We start from the raw sequence: 13703 nt of genomic DNA, 5'->3' as shown, positions 1-13703 counted from the left end.
GAGGCACACCCAGGCTGTGGCCATGTTACACCCTGCCTTTTTAATACAAGTCTAGTCTATTAAACATGCTGAAGTGCACATGATAGAACTTTATAAGGAAATGTTTAAATACAAACATTTATTTAAATTTTAATGTCTCAATAAATTTAAAGTTGTTGTTATTTTCTTATTTCTTTTTTTTTTTTTGCCCCCATCAAAAAAAACCTAAACAGTGTGTAATTGACAAAAAATGATTAATACATCACTGTTTTGGTGTGACAGTCATATTATAAGTTAGTCAAGACAACTGTGCATAGTGTGGCCCTGAAGGAGCAGACATTAACACACAGCTGAGTGGTTTGTGGCATTGGGTGTGGGATTCCTCCACTGGGACAGTGTTTGAGTGACAGTGAAGAACATGCGCATACTGTACAGAACGCTGCCAGCAGTCATCATTTATCTCCAGAACACTGTCCTTTGCAGATGTACAGTCTCCCTCTTCCTTCTACCTTTGTGTGTCCCTTCATGAGCGGCTGATATTTTAGAGAAGAAAGGATAATGGAGTTAGCCCAAGATGGTTCCTGGCTTTATTTCTTGAGACTGTGTACTCGTCAGTCCTTACAGCATCACACTGTGAATGTGAGAGAACGCAACTTCCCTTCATTAACAATGTGATAGCCTGCAGACCAAGTGTGAGGTCGTAGCCGACAGCCTATTTGTGTTAATTGTTAGCGGTGGTAGCTCTGGTCTGTGTGTGTGTGGGGGTGCGTGGGTGCCTGCGTGTGCACGCGTGTGTGTGGGCTGACAGCTGGCCAGGTTCGAGTTGGTCTAAAACCATGTGCGCTCTGTCAGGGTTGTACAGGCGCCTTCTTTAGGATTGATGAATTGCCTGCTTTCTTGATTAAACCCTCCGTCACTTCCCAACAAAACAAAAACCCCAACACAAAAAAAAGAGCGAGTTGAGGGGAGGAGAGGTAACATGTCTGGGAAATCTGTCATCTGCAGTCACATCATGTACAGATGTGATGTGCAGGCGCTTTGACATTTATTACCAGAATATTAAAAACTAATTCACATTTATTTTGCAGCCCTCTTTCACTTGACAGTTCAAGCTCATTTGAAAAGTTATCAAGTTTTCATCACAGCGCCAACCTTTTGCTTTTCTTCACCACGTTGCTTTGATCCACGCCAAGTCCCTTTGCCAATTAGGTCTGTTATTCATACATTGACAGAAAAGCAGGATATTTTAAAGGTAATTAAGCCTGCGTTCATGAAGTGTGTCTAAAAAGCATATGTTATAATAAATAAATGTAAAGGTGTCAAAAAAAGTCTAAAACTCTCAAATAAATCTGTGTGACGCTCAGTCCACCGTCATTACCTACAGAACAACATATAGTATTCAGCAGACATCCACCTGATAAAAAGGTAAACGTAATAAAAAGTAATACATTTACATATCTATTGCATTAATCAAAAATAAATCCTGACATTGGCCCTGATCTAACGTAATATGGAGAGCAATTATTTCCCTATCCATTAGAGGAACTTCAATTAACAGACAGCAGACAGTTCATCCTTCAGAGGAGGAGGGAAAAAAATAGGAGGCTCAAAATTAACTTGGGTTTGCAAAATATCTTGGCAGGATGACAGTGATTTTTGATTTTCAGGAAACAATATTAGAATTCTTATTAAACTATGTGCATCTGCTTTTAATTTGCTGCAAATAATTGGAAAATGCAATGGAGCTTTCCAATTAAAGCTCCACTTTATGCTGTTTAATAATACCCTCATAATATTATAGCTTATGAAATGACAGGTGAGTTGGTGTATGAATAAAACATAAAGCCCTGTAATAAGAGACAGAAAAAAAAAAAAAAACGAGACAGTTGTTGGGGGGCTTTTAAATGCTCGACATAATTTGCATATATTAATCTCCTCTTTTCAGCCTTATCAAGTATTCCACTGTATTTGAAGTTAAAATAGTCGTGACAGGCAGGGGTACGCTTCGTTTTTCCAAGGATTTATTACTTGTATAATTCTGGATCTTTAATAAGCCAATATGACTGATCCTCTGAGTTCTGTGGAATTTGGTTAATTGTTCCAGATGGTGCTCACTGATTATGCAAAATTACTTTCTTTCTCCTCTTTTTCCCCCAACTACACCATTTCTTGATTGACTAACATGGAGAAAAAAGATTATTTTTGGCGCAGCACTTTCATTAAGAGGGTTCTCATCAGGTTTCAAACAAAAGTTCCATCTTATCTCCCTGTGTAGTTCTGGGCGAGGCTGTGCAGAGGGAGGAGATCTGCCGGCTCTTATCTCAAACCGTGATGGATCTCAACTGCTTCTGCACCGCTGGGGTTATATTTTAGAATAACACAATTCTTTAGGCTGAGGGATTAAAAAACACGACCTCTGGATAGTGACACAAAAGTTATTATTAGTGGACGCAGTTCTCTTCTTTCTCCTTTCTCCTCTCTTTCTCTCGCAGAGATTGATGAAATTACTAAGCAGTGGGGTTGGTCCTCTACTTGCAGCTTGGTCTCCATCCACAACTCACTAACATTCTGTTTTGCATCAGCTAAACTGAGCTGAATGAATCATTTATGGAAGTGTTATGGGGGAGTATAGGGCAGATTTACTGCCGAGCTTTTACTTTAGATGGAATGGGATTTCTATGAAACCGATCTTGATGTCTGAAGTAATGCCAAAGCTTACATCAAGACATGAAAGGAACGCTCTTAAAACCCACGTTTTGCTTCTTAATTCCCCTGGTCAGCAAAAGGAGAAACAGTGGGAGAGGGGGGTTCAGCAGGAGAATAGTATTTACACCTAATGGTACACACACACACGTTCTCAAACTGTTTACTGCTCCCAGCAGCTAATGCTATAAAAGAGTGCTGAATTTCTTCTTAATAATTTGATGGCTTATAAATTACGGTGCTTTAATTCAGGTTTGAGCTGTTCATGCATTTTCCTTATTGGAAAAGCAGCACAGTTTGGGCTGAATCCCGTACAACCGAATTAAACAACTGTCCAAAACTCACACCAGCATGCTATGAACAGAAATCTCTTAAAAGCTTAAAAGACAACAAAAAAAAGTGTGAAATTCGGTCAAAAACTGCTGAGAATGAGTATGTAATTCTCTCTAGTGCTGGATTTTTCTCCACATATGCAAAACAAATGTACCGAACACAAGCTTAATTTTCCTAGTGGAGAAAATAGTTTGGGCAGTTTTTCATAATTTAATAATGGAATACACATTTTTTTTTGTGAATCTGGATTTAGTTTATGTGTTCGTTTTTCAGGAAAAAAAAAGGAAAATGTCTTATGTTTTGATCTAAAAGGCAAACATCAGTTTAGTCTAATTTGTGACCAAAATACCCTCAAACTCTGACCGAATCCAAAAACCATATAAAAATCTGCGGTTTCTGTTTTTCAGTGTATCTCCTCAGTCAAAAAGCACTTTTGGATTTTAAAACACCCTGTCAATAAAATCCTGTTGAGGTTCAGCCTACTGATACATCAAATATCCTATCGGATAATCCAGGTTCCTTTCAAAACATGATCGATCCCAGTGTGATAGCGCCATTAAGTATTTGGGGATCAATCCTGAATGACTCGTAATGGAATTTTTGACTGGAGCCTTGAGGCCCTCGGGCATTTTTGGACCTTTATTACAGTCAAATAAGAGACTTTAAATGGCTTTGCATTTGCAGGCCAGACTGGACTCTGGAGTCTCATCCCTCATTGCTTTCTATCCATCCCTGAGATAGAAGCAGTGCTCCATTAGTTTCAGTGTCCAGACGTGGACAGCCTCAATGGATGGGCCTGTCACGGCTCCCTCATTTGCCCCATGTACAGCAGGGTTTGTTATCACACATCTAATTAGAACTTGATAAAAAATATTTCACAAAAATCCAGTCATTAAATATAGTTTAAGGAGATTTATGGTCAAATATGCCTTAAAGATCTTTTAATGGCTCTGCTGACTTGTTAAGTTTGTAATTAATGATCTTCTAATACATACTGTGGTGTGATTTAGAAAGCACAATGAGATTCTGGGAATGAAGTCGTTTTGGAAAAGGGCATCTGGGGCTCCCAGAAGCTATATTAAATAGTTCTGCTCAGACTGGTTTGCTTAGAGCCATGAAGTCTGCTGTGAAAAAGTTCAAACACATCAGGGTCTTTCCATAGAAGAGGCCATTTTTATGTTAGGGTGCGTATGAAACAGTTGCTTTGTCATTTCATAATAGTCAATTAGTGTGTACAGAAAAGTCCTGGGCTCCTCTGTAAGCGGTGCATTTTTAAAGTGCATAATACAACAGCTTTATTTAAGTAATGGAAAATACTTATTTTCAAAGTCCACTAATCCACACATAGTGAAAGTAATAAGCAAATGCATATGTATCAGACTGTAAATGCATTATACTAATAACAGTCGCCTGTTTCATCAGGAGAGTAATGGTGTCCTTATTAGCATAATTAATGACAAATGGCAGCGCAGCATTGGTGGATTGGTTCTAGGGGATGATAAATTGGTAGATGCCCAGGTTAGTGGCTGCCAAGGAGGCCTCTTTGGCTGTCATCCCTCCTGCTTCCACTCTGGCACAGTTCATTACTCACCGTGTGAGATGCCACTTTACATTGCCTGGTACTGTGAGCATGGAGAACTTAATAATGCCACCCATAACCACAAAGGGCCTGCTGCTTTACCCACAGTCCAGAGGGCAAGTAGCTCAGTGAGGGCTAGGGGTTGTGGGGAGCAGGGCGACATGGGAATCATCTCCTGCAGCTGCACTGATCAAAACAGATCACACGTCAGTCACTACTTGAGGGGAACCGGGGCCATATGACCCAGTCTCCAGTGCTGGTGAGTGTTTCTTGTTAGGATTTCTGGGGCTCGCCACATCCCTCGCATCATTACGGGTTAGTTTGCCCACAGAACCGCTAATTAAGAGGGGATTTGTGTAATTGTGCCTTCTGCTGTGTCCCATCCGGCACATGCAATTTACTGTCAGCCCTCTGCCAGCTTTTACACTTGTCCAGAGAGGCGTACCCCATTTATACACACATTCTGCTGCACATTTACCAGCAGCCACAGCTGGGGATCAATGCCAGTGCCATGGCAATGTCTTAAAAGACACTGTGCTGCTGATTAAAGTCTGATTGTCCATTTAATTTCATGAGAGCTCTCAATAGCTAGCCAGCAAAAAGGGCTCTCCCAGTACTTCTCCCATTTGGCCTTCTTTTAAAAGCAGCTAATACAGCTTTTATAAAATTGTTGGAGAATTTTGGTACCTACTTTACATGAAATAGCTCTTACATATATGTGTTAAATATACAGTGCCCACATTGGAGAAGTTATCACACATGCACCCACCTCCTCAGAGCAGTCGCTGTTATGCAGCGGTGTTTGTGGCCAACTCACCGTAGGTGTTTCTGGCTCTTCCCACTTTCTGGAAGACTGATGGACCAGCGCCCGACTGGGACTGCCTCCTGGCTCCCTACCCACAACCAGATTTCAAGGACTGCTTGTCACAGATGGAAAAGTAAGTGGGTCATTCTACATAAGCTTGCCATTTTACATCCCTCTGGTAACAAAAAAAAGTATTATTATTTTTGTAAATATACCGGCTATTATAGAGGCCACTGGAGTCTATTGTTTTTCTTTGTTTTGTTTGGTATTTTGGTGTTTTTGTATTCATCCGTTCAGCACTAGTTAAAAGGAGATATTTAGATGTAGACTATTTTATACAGTTATACAGTTTTGTTTTCAGCTATATGTTTGCTGGTGCATACATTTCACAAATATTCTTTCAAAAAAATGTGTTTGTATGTAAGTAATAAATGTATCATAGGAAATAACACCACCTTTTCCAGCCAAAATGGTCACAATTTCTTTTGAACAATGTTCATCAAACAGCAAGCTTGTGTAAAATGATTCAGCTTCGGTCCACTCCCTTGGTGCTGCTGTTTTCCCTCCACAGTTTCTCTCCATAAACCGTGAGTGTTTAGGAGCCTCAGCCTGTAGTATGTAAATATGACCACGTTCATCCACTGCCCCATTGTGGGACAAATAAAGGTATCTTATCTTATCTTACTGCTCTTCGCTCTAAGAAACATTTAAATTTGTTTACGTTTTTGAACATTTGGATGAGATGAAATTAATATTTTAGTGGAAACTAACTGACTTGCCGTCAGGAGAATTGCAGCAGAAGCTTGCACACACCGCAGCGAGACTGGGGAAACGAGCTGCACACAGCTGGCAGAAACAAATACAAATAGATGATCAGAAACCCTCAACTTCATTTAATCGTGATCTATTTTGGTATCAATGTTATATGCTTTTTATAATGTTAATTGACTCCCCAGTAAACATTTAAATAATTCAAAAGTTACACTTCCGCTTTTGCAAGTGAGATTTCTAATACATTGAAAAGTTTTTTTTTCACTCGTCTGTCTAGAGGGCTTGAAAAAGAAGGAAAAAGATAAAAGAAAAAGAATGGGTTTCATAGAGCCATAGTCATTAAAAGAATCTGAAAATAGCAACTCGCTATCATCTGTTCTCATAGCACGGGTCAGGAGCTCTGACACCTCCAAAATTCCTCCTGTCAGGGTAGGGGGCCATTTGTATTCTCTCTCATTAGGCAATTTGACTAATGACCTGCCGTGGCTGCAGAGCTACTGAGGGACCCGGAGCCTCGCGCCCTCTCTCTTGCAGCAGCCTGAACACACACCCTCTATTGGAATGGCACAGATGGCATGCCCGGGCGACAAAATAAACTACAATATGTCTCCGAGATGCTGTCAGGCCTGGGCACTATTTCTCATGTCAGAGTGGGGCTAAGGGCTGTGAGTGGGCATAGGGGGTCCTCCTCCAGCTCTCTGTTCATCTACTCACCATTATCTGCAGAGGTGACAGAGAGCGGGGTCTGCAACTAGAATAGCATTTCCATGGTCTGCATAAAGAATCCGCCTCAAATTGAGAGTCACACCGACAGGAAAGGTATTGCAATGTCTAGCCCGGCTACACAAAGTGGAAAGGCAACATCCAATTGTTTGGAATATGAAATACAGGTTCCAGGTAAAGCTCTAAGTTTTTGAGCAGCTTTACTCATTATTTCTTATTATTTTATGGTATTCAACAATAGAAATCAGCTCCATCACGAGCAAAAAGTTGTAATAGATTCTCATTCACACTTGCAGATTATTGCCCTGACTGTGACTTACTTACTAATTCAGGTGCGAAACAGATTCACCCAAGTAATCACACTAGACAGAGATCAATGCAATTCTGCTGAATTAGTGAAGTGTAAAATAAAAGTTCATCAACATTCCTAAAGTGTTACTCTTGAGTTGTGGTTCAGGTAATATGGGGTATGCTCGATCACCCACGCATATTTTTCCATCAGTCAGTGTCGGAGCACAACTCGGTGTGGTTTATGTGTGTGTGTATGCAGGCCTGTGTGCATGGCCATGTCTGTTAGAACCCTGGAAATGCAATGTATGGCGCTGCTGAAGTCCTGGGTGACAGTGCATCCAACAATGGAAGAGTGAGGGATTAGTGCTCAGCCCAGCGTACGAGGGAGCCCTTCCCGCCCTGAAACAGCCATTCATCTGTGCCCAGGGGCTGGAGATGACAATGCAGCCATTGCTCATCGCACCTGACGGAGCCATTAATAAGGCAATGATCCACACGGGCCCTGTGCTGACTCCGTTCTTTACACTACAATCACTCAAGCCACAGGGTCCTCCTTACTTAACGCCACCTCTGCGCACACCGCCATCATCATCATCATCATCATCATCATAGTCATTGTACCAAATTCCTGCCAGATGTTTTCCTATTGACTGCATTCACACACTCCAAATGCCAAATAACTACCCAATTCCCCACACTGCAGTACACTCATGAGTTAATGGACTGTAGCCTGGCCATTTGAGCAGCTACAACATGCTTCATAGTGGGATTCCTGGTCAGAAGATTGGATTTACATTATTTTTGCCCTTTGCACCTTTGTGTTTCTCCATGGTATCCATTTCTTACCACCAAGTCATCTCCCGCGCCTCTCCATTTGTCTGGATGCAAGATAGCCTCTCTAGTATAGATGGTGGAGGAATACAAAGTGAGATCTGGTTTTAAATGTAATCCTTGAGCAATAAAGAAACTCTCTGGCCTTCAGCTCTGTGCATTCATCTGTCCGTGCCACGCAGATCCATCAGCAGCTACAATCTCAGCTTCCCGTTGCTGGCTATTGATTCAAATGTATTCTCCCTGCCTATCTCTGCCTGGTGTTGGTGCTCCCAGCGACACAGTAGTGCATGTTTATTCACTTGTTTTTATGAGCTTAAACAAGTCATTGTACCCACCCCTTTGGCTTGGTTTGTCTGCTGCTCCAGATAGCTGCACATCCAAAGATGCTATAGGTAGGTGGGTGTCAAAGCTGGGGCATTGAACAACCCTTGGCTGAGTGGAAAATGAGCCTAAACCTTTCACTCCTTGTACTTCTTTAGTGATGGCCTTAGGGATGGCAGTGTTGGTCTTTAGGTCCGTCTGTTGGTCACTTGGTCAATCCACTACTTTGACCCAGACTAAAAAAATATCTCAACTTTTATTTGATGGCCTGCCATAAAATTTAGTACATTTATGGTTCCCAGACAATGACTCCTAATGACTTTGGTGATCGCCTTACTTTTCCTCAAGTGCCACTATGAGGTTGACAGTTGTAGTTTTTAGTAGGCCTGAAACTAAGGCTGATTTCCTTTATTGATTAATCTATCATTTTCTCAATTTATCAATTAGTTGTTTGGATACAAATGGTGAAAAATGTTCATCATTGTTTCCTAAAGCCCGAGGTGATGTCCTCAAATGTCTTTTTTTGTCCACAACCTGAAGATATTCTGTCACTGAGGACAAAGGAAACCAGAAAATATTCACATTTGAGAAGCTGAAATCAGCAAATCTGGATTTATTTTCTTAAAGAATAACTCAAAACTATTATTAAAGTAGTTCACAATTATTAGAGTAGTTGACAATTCATTTAATAGTTGACAACTAATCAATTACTTGTTGCAGCTCTAGTTTTTAGTGAAGTATCTCAGCAACTATTGGATGGATTCCCATTGAATTTTGTACAGACACTCACGTCCCCCTCAGGATAAATTGTAATAACTTTGGCGATCCCTTAGTTTTTCATCTAGCACCATCGTCAGGTCAGAATGTCAATTTCTTCAATACTTGCAAAGCTGATGAAATTCCCATCAGGCTCAGCTGTAATTTTGTGCTAATTAGCAAATGCCAACAAACTAAACTAATATGGGGAACATGGTTAATATTTAACCTGCTTAGCATCAGCCTGTTACTGTGAGCACGTTAGCATGCTGACATTATCATTTAGTTCAAAGTAAAGCCTCACAGAGCCGCAAGCATGGCTGGAGACTACTACTACTACATTTGTACTGTGGGAGATGAAGCCAAGAAACTAAATACGCTTTCCTGTGGTCACGAGGGTGAGGGTCATGCTTTGATTACAAAGATCACATTGTACTACACTGGTGTGGAAAGTGCCAAACCGTGGATCTGTGTAATAACCAAGAAAGGAAAGCAAGTGTCAAAGTGAGGGAGATTTTAGAATTTCATACTTTTTAAATATTGCCATGAACAGGAAAGACCAAAAGGAGTGTCAGCTCCAAAACGATGACTCATGAACAGCCTCGGCTTACATTTATGAGTTCCTTTTCCTGTGCCAGCGGCCTGATGGACTGTGGGTAAAAGAACACCAGTTGGAAGCTTGGCCTCTTGATATTTGGGGCTCCTGTCGAAGCCAACCGCAGCAAGTTTTGTGCCTCCAGATTTGGGAGTTTTTTAATGAAGCTGAGCAGCTGCAGTTTTCCCTTCAGTCTGGAAATGGGAGGCTTTGTGTCCCTTGTCACCCTGTGTTAATTTGGGCCCTAATGTATTTTATAAACAAAGGGCTGCTCTCTAGCCTGACAGTCGTGACACCTTGATTCCAGTGCAGGATGCATGCAGTACGGGGTTACACCATTAATAATCAACTGGCAGCCATCACACCATTTTAACCACGATCATTATGATAAAGGGCATACACTTAATTACAGGCCTGCTTAATTATAGCTCTGTTGAAGCTCGTTTGTTTGGTCAAATGCTAATTATACCACCACGCTCTTGGCAAGTCCTCATTTCAATCCACTTTTTGCCGGCTGAACAGTGTGGCTTATTTTCATGCAAATTTGATATCTGGTGAATGTTTTGTCTCTCTTCTTTCCGCTTTTCTGTGCCTAGTGTGAGTGTGTCTTTGTTTCGGAGGTGAACATCTCTCAGACAAGACGGAATCGGGAATAATCAAGAGTAATTAAACTGGAAGAGGGTTGGGAAAGGGCTGGGTTGGAGGAGAGAGTGGAGGTGCTCAAATACAGCGGAGAATAAAAAAGCCTTTCATCTTCCCTCCATAGACGGAAGGAGGGGAGGTGTCGGGGTGGCTGGGGATGTTGATAGCTTTGCTGTTTTATAAACCCACGTTTAGTCTTGTGGAAATACACAGGATCAAGAATAGGCAGTAATATTTCTTTTTTTGTGTGTATGAAAGTCAACCTTAAACTTTGTTTTCTCTTACTTTTTTTGCAGCTCTGGATGACGTGCCCTTTGTGGTCTCTCAGAAGTTTTTTGAAAACCCCAAAGAGGTAAAAAAAAAAAAAAAAAAAGTCTTTAAGGAACTAATGACTAAATGAAAAATCATTACTTTATTACAAATAATATGAGAGGGGCCATGATAGGTACTGTACAGTTACTTGTCCTGCAACCTGTTGTGTAGTGTGGGACTCATTTAGTCCTTTTTCACAGTATGCAGCCATTAGTCCCTTCTTCCACTCCTTTCCTTTCCTTTACTTCCTCTCCTCTCCTGCCCTTTCCTTTCCTTTCCTCCAGACTGAGTGATGAATGCGTGCAGTCAGGCAGAGCTGGCTCAATGCAGTCCATTTGGCTGGCTGGCGGCGGTTGTCACTATAGCCCCGTTTGTATTGACACCAAGAGGGAGAGGATTAAAGATTTTAAGCATGCTTACTTAGCCATGAGCCTAACCGCCATGTTTCTTGTGTGTTTTTTTTTTTCTTCTTCTTCTTCTCCCCCCCCCTTCTCCTCTCCCTGCTTTTGATTTCAGATGCAGCAAGTCAATTTAATGGGCATTACGATCAAATCCCTGGCAGAGATCGAGGAGGAAGTGAGTAGAGGCTGCAACGCTCGGCTGCCGCTGACGCCGCTGGCCCAGAATGCAAAGCAAACGGTCTTGGGGTTGTAATTAAGTGTCTCAGACAGCGAGGCCCTGTTGGCTCCACTAAGCCCCAATTGAATAAAAGCATGGCCAAGCTAGGCAGCCATTCCCTCTTAAAAGCTTCGTCTCCTGTTCCAAAACACTTGACTTTTATTCCCCGATTCTTCTCTCAAACAGCTCAATCGAGCATCCCGCACAGCGCTGTAGATCTTTTCTGGTCACATTCTGCGTGTTGAACTTTTTTCCAATCAGCTTCATCTTCAGTAGTGAAAAAGTTAGAGATCATGTAGAGCAAATAAAAGCACTACAAAGTCCTCCCCATTTCTGATGAAACACTGTAGCCTGCAGGCATTCGCAGGAAGAAAATCATCTGTGTGCAGCTACTTTAGAGCCCATGTGTTTGTGAGAGCAAGAGAAAGAAAAGGAGCCAGTGTGCGTGTGCATGTGTGTGTGTGTGTGTGTGTGTGTGTGTGTGTGTGTGTGTAGGTGTGTAGGTGTGTGTGTGTGTGTGTGTGTGTAGGTGTGTGTGTGTGTGTGCTTTAAAGAGAGTGACAACCCCCCTTCTCTCTCATTAGCACGGTATCTTGGTATCAGAACTGCCAGGAAGTGACAGACCACTGTAAAAGAACAGGTGCTGTTGGGTTTGAGATGTGTTACAGAGCAAACACTCCCTCATCAAACCGGGTGTCTGTTCTGCACTCTGCCTCTGTCTTCTGTCACATACTATCCAAATCACACAGAGTCGCCATCTTGTCATATGGTCATCTGAATGAAGCTCATTGTCAGCGAAGGTATTAATGGCGTGTATGTGTATGTGTGCGTTTTCCTGGGTGGAGACAGGAAATCCTATATGCTCTTGTCTTTTTTTTCTTTTTCCTCTCCTCTCCTCTCCTCTCCTCTCCTCCTTCCTTTCTTCTCTGAGAGTGTGATTAGCAGGAGGACACATGGTGAGCTGAGCTGGGGAAGGGAAGGGAAGGGGCATGAGAAATCATTAATTACAGCCGCGCTGGAGCTGATGAAGTAAATGTGAGATAGTGTAACACACAGGATTTAGTGAAGTGGACGACAGCACAAGATTAATGGTGGGGCCAGGCTGATGAGGATGAAGTCACAGCTTAGCTTGATAATTAGTTTCCAAGTGGAAACATCCCTCACCATTGTGTTATTTTTACTTCTCTCCTCTTATTATTATACCACGATGATATCTGGAGAACAAGGGGGGAAATACAGTGGGTGATGTTCTCGCAAACATGTTGGACAGCGCGAGTGTTTCTTTTAGAAAGTGATGCGTGTCTGTAGTTTTTTCCTTTCTTTGTCTGGTTTTGCTTGTTTTTCTCTATCAGTGTTAGACTATAAATACAATGCCCACTGTGTTTTCTGTACTTGGCAGCTCATTCTTGGTATGAAACAAAATAATATTGAAATTCAAAAAGAAAAAGCTGTTTTCAGTATGAAACCGTACACAGGTTTTCTAAATGTTGTTGAGCATTTTCTCCTTCTGTTGTCCAGAAGAGGTCACTGTCTGTGCTTTCACTGTGGGGCTTTTTTTCCTCCTTCTTCAGAAACTAGAGGCGCTTCCTGCACAGAATCTAATTGCCTCGTTTCTAAACCCATTAAAAAATATAGATTCATGAAAGAGATGTACTTTCTAGAATTATACATATGCACATGTAATTGAGGAAAACTGTTGTAATCACAGCCACAGTTGTAGATAAGACCATTTCCTAACAGGCATCACTTAAGCCGTGTCTCGGATGATGTTGGTTCCAGCAATTAGGCATTCTTTTCATTTCCCAAATGACTCACAAAACTTGCGGATATTATAATTGCTTTTAGCCACGCATATCTAATTTGTGTCTTTTTAAGTGTTAATTAGTAAGCGATTTAAAGTGACATCTTTATGTAGTTTGCTCTGCTGAAAAATGTTGTTGGCGGCTGGCTAATGATTTTCAGAGGGAGTATGCTAGGATGGAAAGAAGTGTGTGTGCACACATGACAAGATTTTCATTAGCACCTATGTATGATGGGTTTTCAGTGTTTGTACGAAGTTATCTGTGTGTGTTTCTGTGCCTGCGCAGGGTTGTGCAGGGTTGTGTGTATTTCCACGTGAACGTACGGAGGGACAGTAGTGTACAGGGGTATGTGAGAGGTGTGAGAGGGAGAGCTCCAAATAGAGGTGGAATTAATGAAGACAACATGTCACATATTTTTGGCAGTGGAGCAGGGACAGGAAATGAAGCTCGGCTCGTCTAGGTGACTGCCGCCCATGTTCTAGTGTGTCACTGTCCTGTCAGCCTGTGTGTAAAACTGGCAGACATTGATACATGCTCTCCCTGATAACACCCCATTCCCCCATCCATCATCCACACACACACACACACACAGACACGCACACACGTACACACAGGATTATTTATTTACTGTGCCAGATG

General features: G+C 41.7%; 1 protein-coding gene across 4 annotated transcripts in view; it reads left to right on the top strand.

Annotated features, from left to right (window-relative positions):
• The window catches only part of mvb12bb (multivesicular body subunit 12Bb), a 33936-nt gene that overhangs the window by 18456 nt on the left and 1777 nt on the right, over window positions 1-13703 (top strand). For 3 of the 4 annotated variants that reach the window (XR_007887397.1, XM_051422048.1, XM_051422046.1), the window contains exons 8-9: window positions 10629-10684; window positions 11161-11220. Coding sequence is in view for 3 of the 4 variants with exons in the window: in XM_051422048.1 (XP_051278008.1) it covers window positions 10629-10684; window positions 11161-11220 (116 nt within the window). In the remaining variant the exon portion in view is untranslated. Of the gene's footprint in view, window positions 1-10628; window positions 10685-10928; window positions 11133-11160; window positions 11221-13703 lie in introns of those variants that run through there. The other variant, XM_051422049.1, reaches the window with a different exon arrangement.

The sequence above is a fragment of the Dicentrarchus labrax genome, unplaced genomic scaffold (assembly GCF_905237075.1).
Source record: "Dicentrarchus labrax unplaced genomic scaffold, dlabrax2021, whole genome shotgun sequence".
Lineage (NCBI taxonomy): Eukaryota > Metazoa > Chordata > Actinopteri > Moronidae > Dicentrarchus > Dicentrarchus labrax.
Note: the sequence above shows the minus strand (reverse complement) of the source record. Positions and strands in the feature narration are given on the sequence as shown.